At 43.2% G+C, this 6162-nt stretch overlaps 1 protein-coding gene across 3 annotated transcripts; it reads right to left on the bottom strand.

Moving 5' to 3' along the window:
- Nucleotides 1–749: 749 nt before the first annotated feature.
- On the bottom strand, nucleotides 750–4817 carry LOC119339669 (inositol 2-dehydrogenase 2-like). Of its 3 annotated transcripts, XM_037611639.1 has the most exons (8): nucleotides 4466–4817; nucleotides 3995–4155; nucleotides 3615–3779; nucleotides 3375–3539; nucleotides 2949–3083; nucleotides 1837–1934; nucleotides 1227–1464; nucleotides 750–1066 (listed from the first exon to the last, which is right to left on the bottom strand). In XM_037611639.1, exons 1-7 carry the CDS (start codon nucleotides 4812–4814, stop codon nucleotides 1272–1274), a joined length of 1266 nt encoding a protein of 421 aa, XP_037467536.1. In that variant the 5' UTR covers nucleotides 4815–4817; the 3' UTR covers nucleotides 750–1066; nucleotides 1227–1271. The 3 variants fall into 3 exon arrangements, with proteins under 3 accessions (XP_037467536.1, XP_037467534.1, XP_037467537.1); XM_037611637.1 differs by having other exon boundaries at nucleotides 757–1464; XM_037611640.1 differs by having other exon boundaries at nucleotides 757–1464; nucleotides 3995–4165; nucleotides 4466–4798.
- Between the last annotated feature and the right edge of the window lie 1345 nt (nucleotides 4818–6162).

Genomic DNA, 6162 nt, shown 5'->3' with positions numbered 1-6162 from the left:
AGAGGGGAGAGTGTTGTCCACGTACCCTCATAGACCGAAAGTGGAAGCTTTAGCACAACGCGGTTGCTGTAGTCGTACGTCTTCACGATCCGACCGATCAAGTACCGAATGTACGGCACCTTCGAGTTCAGCACACGTTCAGCTCGATGACGTCCCACGAACTCCGATCAAGCAGAGCTTTGCGGGAGAGTTCCGTCAGCACGACGACGTGATGACGGTGTTGATGATGCTACCGATGCAGGGCTTCGCCTAAGCACCGCTACGATATTACCGAGGTGGAATATGGTGGAGGGGGGCACCGCACACGGTTAAGAGATCAAGAGATCAATTGTTGTGTCTAGAGGTGCCCCCCTGCCCCCGTATATAAAGGAGCAAGGGAGAGGTCGGCCAGCCTTGGGGCACACCAAGAAGGGAAGGAGTCCTCCTAGTAGGAGTAGGACTCCCCTCTTTCCTAGTCCAACTAGGAAAAGGAAGGGGGAAGGAAGGAGAGGGAAAGGAGAAGGTGACTCTGCGAGGAGCTTATAACCACGCAGTCTCACCTACCATCGGCATCTAATGCGCAACAAATGCACGGTACATCTCTGGCATGATTATCTCGTTCTACGGGTCAGTTTCAAATAGTACTTGGGAAAAATGAATTGGAAGCTACAGGTTAGGTACATTTTCTTAAAATTGATACGGTCAAGGACCGCTTGGCATGAGCGGTTCGCTATCTCACAAAACAAAACAATGATATGGCCAGGGGAATCAAAGGCGGATAACTGAAATCATTTGATATTTGGAATATATCTATACATACATACATGATCATCGTTGCCAGTTTGTGGATCACTTGCTCTTAGAAAGAACAAAAAAGGAAATATAAACATTCCTTAATACTCCCTCCGTCTGGGAATACTTGTCCTCGAAATGGTTGTATGTAGACTTATTTTAGTTATAGATACATCCATTTTATCCATTTCTAAGACAAGTATTTCCAGACGGAGGGAGTAGCTTACTGCGCAAGACAGGCAATTACCCAGTGCATGCAAGTTGAAGAAAATCAGCTTATGCTATTACAGATGTACTCCCTCCGTTCCTAAATGTAAGTCTTTTTAGATATTTCACTACAAACTATATACGGATGTATGTAGACATATTTTAAAGTGTAGATTCACTCATTTTGCTCCGTATGTAGACTATAGTGGAATCTCTAAAAAGACTTATATTTAGGAACGGAGGGAGTATACAACTGATACGAAATCTGTAGTGCATCGATAAATCGCTGATTATCAGCTTGATAGCACCTCCTCAATGGTGACGAAACGGCCTTTCTCGATCGACAATTGGCCAGCCACACCAATTGCAACAGATAGTAAGCCGTCATCCAAACTGATAGCTGGGCTACATGCACCTTGTGCCCTGATGGCAGACAGGAAATTCAGGTGCTCCAAGTAGCTAGATCCATGGTGAAGCCCCTGGTACCTAAGGAATGTATGTACAGCTCGTTAGATACTACTCCCTCCGTTCTAAATTACTTGTCGCACGAATGAATGTATGTAGATGTATTTTAGTTCTAGATACATCCATTTCAGCGACGAGTAATTTGGAACGGAGGGAGTACTCTACATGACAATTTGATGGTAAACCACTCGTCCTAAAGTACAGAAAGGAGTTCTTATTGAAAGCTAGTAGAAAGGTATGAAGTCTCAAATCTAAACCAGTTCTATTTCTTAAAGAATCACTATTATAATAGGAGCTGTATCTCCCATCAGAAGAATCTATTTTCTTAATATTTTGCTATTAAAATGTTAAGATCCGGAAAACATTGATATATTGTGACAAAGTAGTACATACTTGATTCGTTCATCTTCGGCCTTTAACGTTACAACTCCATCTCTGCCTCCTGCTCGCTTTCCAACCCTCACAACGCCCTCTGGAACAAAAGCCTCGCCCTGTTTGAAAATTCATATTACAAACAGACACTCCATAAATTGAATTGATATACAAGTCTTACATGTCATAGACTCAGGAGTGCCTAAAGTATGACCTTTTTAATCCTACACATGCAATTAACATTCTAAGAGGCTATAGCTAGCACATGGGTTGGGAAGACAGGCAGGTCCATTGTCCTGGAGAAAATAAACACCCACAGCACTTGCCCCTCACTCCGATGCAACAATTTGAAGCAAGTTTCGTGAAATCCTAGTAATCGGAGAAACGGAGCATCGGTTGCATGAGCAGCTTGAACTTCGTTTCACGACGCCTTCCTTCTTATTTGATCCCACCATGTGATAACTGTGTCATGGCTCGTGACATTTGTCTCCTTTCAAGTTCTTAGTTTTGCACAAAGCTAACCCTTTTTTGAGGTGCTACAGTTATCTCCAAGGATTGCGGTAAATATTGATGATTCCTTCATAGTAGATTCACCAGTGAACTACAGCCTCTCTGCAGACCAGAGCATGCAAAAGGACTAAGCCTAGAGGATGCAATATTACGCAGACAGGTCCCACATTTGATACGGTTCGTACTACATCTGATACGCATCAAATGTAGAGATGCATGTGATATATCACCAAGGACCATTGACGATTCATTCATAATAGATCCACCAGTGAGCTGAGGTGGGGGTAAAGGTCCAAGGACCTGTACTGCCTTATAACTCTTTGAGCTAAGCGATGACATAAATAATAAAACTAAGCATCAAAGCCTGTCTTACTAGTCAGGGGCGAGCCCTCTCGCACCGTCCTTGGACCTTTACCCCTATCTCTATCACCAAAGACCGTTACTGAGTTGTGAATTGGCAAAGCCTATGTACAGCCAGTGTATATAACGGCATACTCATATTTGGCTATAACTTTGTGAAAATCAACACCATTTCATGATTGGGAGATGTATTATGTGTCTCCAACAACCATAGAACAAATAATCCCTGTTTTACTTAAATGTGAAGATATCTGGGGTTGTACCTTTCCAGTGTCACCAACAACAGAAATTTCCTGCTCATTTTTACTGCCTTCAGCAAACATGCAGAGATCAAGCATGCCACGACAGCCATTATCGAATTCTATGATCACATATGCATTATCAATTATATCTGGTACCTGCATCCAGAGAGAATTTTTAGGAATCAAGCACCACTGTTTTAACTGAAATGTGTCTACTAATATTATAATCAGAAGAGATCAAAAATTGTTTGATAGCTTGAAATAAATATATATTGTAGTAACTTGGCAAGTTCTGATTCCATCCAGTATTCCATAAATCCCTGAATAGAACATACTAATAAGGAATCCTTATCATGCACTACTACTTCAGCATGCATATTTTTTAACTCGCAAGACCATAATGAGTAGCACAGTGAAAGGAGAGAGCTTGTAGTCAATGAACCTGACCTTTCCATCATAAACCTCATCCTTATGGTTAACATCAATAGCTCCAGAAGCCATCACACGAACAGGGTTCGCATCTGCAAACAATCTTATCAAATCAAAAAAGTGGCAGCACTTCTCAACCAGAGTCCCCCCACTGTTGCAATTAAACCTATTCCAGTTGTTCACCTGCAAGGGTTTTAGCAGTTACACACAGAAGGAAATTATTAATTATTACAAGTACCATAGATTGGGCTCCCGTACCTTAACAAGGAAAGGAAACCGGTGTTCACGGATAGCCACCATTCTGACCTGCCCTAGTGTGCCACTTTTAACAATATCTATCAGCTTAGCGACCGGCGGCATATACCGGTATTCTAATCCGACTTGCATGAGTATGTCCGGTCTCTGTTTGGCAGCCTCTATGACCTATACGGGGACACCAAAACTTCAGATATCAAAATGAATAAGCTTGCAGAGATTCGGCGGACTGACGAATTGTAATCGTTGGTTTTAATGGATCCCTTAAATGGTTAATTATACAGTAGTTTCTCCTCGTATATCAGAAAGGTACTGTATATTTTACTTTACAGCAGTTAACAAGCACATTGCATAGCACATCCCTGACCAGAATATGACGTCACCTTCTTGCAGTCCTGTACCGTGGTGCACAGAGGCTTCTCAACAAGAACGTGGTGCGGCTTGGCATAACCAATGATGTCCATGAGTATCTCAGAGTGTGTCATGTTTGGCGATGACACAACAACGGCGTCACAGAGCCCGCTGTCCAGCAACTCGCGATGACCTGAAAATGTCTTGAAACCTTCTAGTTTTCAGGATTTGGTAACCAACCAGAAACACGCACAATTGCACGGTACATACAGTCTATCATCTGCAGTCAAAGTATTTGTGGAACAGCTAGTATTTTGAACATTGTTGCCATGCACCTAATACTTCCAACCAAATATAGTTCGGATAGAATCAAAGTACCAATCAACGGTAGACTACAGAATACTAGCTGATTATGTATGACTGGCTCTACATTCTACAACCAGCAAGGCGGCGGTAATATGTAGTACTATCATATTCATGTGACTGGAGGCTGTGGCAGGTACCTGGGGAGGTGGCAGGCCAAGCTCCGCAGCGAGGCGGAGGCCAAGGAGGAGGGACTCCGGGTGGGGGTCGGCGAGGCAGGTGACGCAGACGCGGACGGACTGCTCCCGCTCGACTTCTCCGGCGAGGTGGGCGAGGTTGTGGAGGTGCTCCCTCCCCATCATCCCGACCCCAACTATCCCGTACCTCACTTCCGCCGCTGCGGGCGCCATGGCTGCCCCTACTCCCTCTCGCGCCATCTCCGAACGAATCTGGACGGGATTTCGAGCGAGGAGTGGGCGGGGGATTGGATGTTTTGCCCCACTTTACATTTACACTGGATTTGATGATTTGCCCCATGATTTGTTCCATGTTTATCTCAACGCCAACTGACCCCGGCCCCATCCGTCATTCTCAATGGCCAAATGATCAAAGTTACTCCCTTCGTTCCTAAATCCTCCCTCCGTCCGAAAATACTTGTCATCAAAATGGATAAAAAGGGATGTATCTACAACTAATATACATCTAGATACATCCCCTTCTATTCATTTTGATGACAAGTATTTCCGGACGGAGGAAGTATATGTCTTTTTAGAAATTTTAACAAGTGACAACATACGAAACAAAATGAGTGAATCTACACTCTAAAATATGTCTATATACATAAGTATGTGATAGTCCATTTGAAATCTCTAAAAAGACTTTTATATTTATGAACGGGGGGAGTAGAAGAAAAGGAGGGGGAAAAGATTCAATTTCTCGGAGTGGATGTGCGACTGATCATAAAATCAGGTTTTGCTACCGGCCGTTGGATCATCGATGGTGGGTAGATGAGCTATCGACTCTCTGCGCCGTGGGCAAAGGCCGAGTCACAAAGGCAACTTTAACAGAGACCCAATTAGTCCGTTGATGTTCGCCAAGTCCAAAACTGTTGAAAGTACTTCCTTCGTCCGGAAATACTTGTTGGAAAAATGGATAAAAATAGGTGTATCTAGAACTAAAATACGTCTATGTACATTCATTTCTCCGACAAGTATTTTTGGATGGAGGGAATATAAGATAGACTAGATTTCTTGTACTCCAAACTGATCATGTGCTCCTATATACTCCTTCTGTTCCTAAATATTTAGAGATTTTGAAAGTGCTAGTATCGACTAGAGGGGGGTGAATAGGCGATTTTTATGAAAGTCTTCAAAACTTAGAAGTTTCGAAGACAAACAATAGAAATGACCTAGTTGATGTGCAGCGGAAGATAAACTACCATAAGCAAACCATAGTCAAATATGCAATGATGTGAAAGTACAGGACTAATAGCAGCTAAATAGTAAGGATCAGGATGAAAGATAGTATGAAGCCAATCAACAGTAGTAGTCAAGCAATGAAGTCAAACAGATACACAGATAGGCAATGAATTCACGAAGACAAACTTAAGTAAAGGAAGGGAGAGGATAAAACCAGTCACTTGTTGAAGACACAGGATTTGTTGGACCAGTTCCAGTTGCTGTGACAACTGTACGTCTGGTTAGGGAGGCTGAGATTCAACTCAGAAGACCGCGTCTTCACCTTGTTCCCCTTGAGCTAAGGACACATAGTCCTCGCCCAATCACTCTGGTAAGTCTTCAAGGTAGACTTCCAAACCTTCACAGACTTCGTTCACCGGCAATCCACAATGACTCTTGGATGCTCAGAACGCGACGCCTAACCGGTTGGAGGATACACA

This window comes from Triticum dicoccoides, chromosome 7B (assembly GCF_002162155.2).
Source record: "Triticum dicoccoides isolate Atlit2015 ecotype Zavitan chromosome 7B, WEW_v2.0, whole genome shotgun sequence".
In the NCBI taxonomy this organism is placed as follows: Eukaryota; Viridiplantae; Streptophyta; class Magnoliopsida; order Poales; family Poaceae; genus Triticum; species Triticum dicoccoides.
Note: the sequence above shows the minus strand (reverse complement) of the source record. Positions and strands in the feature narration are given on the sequence as shown.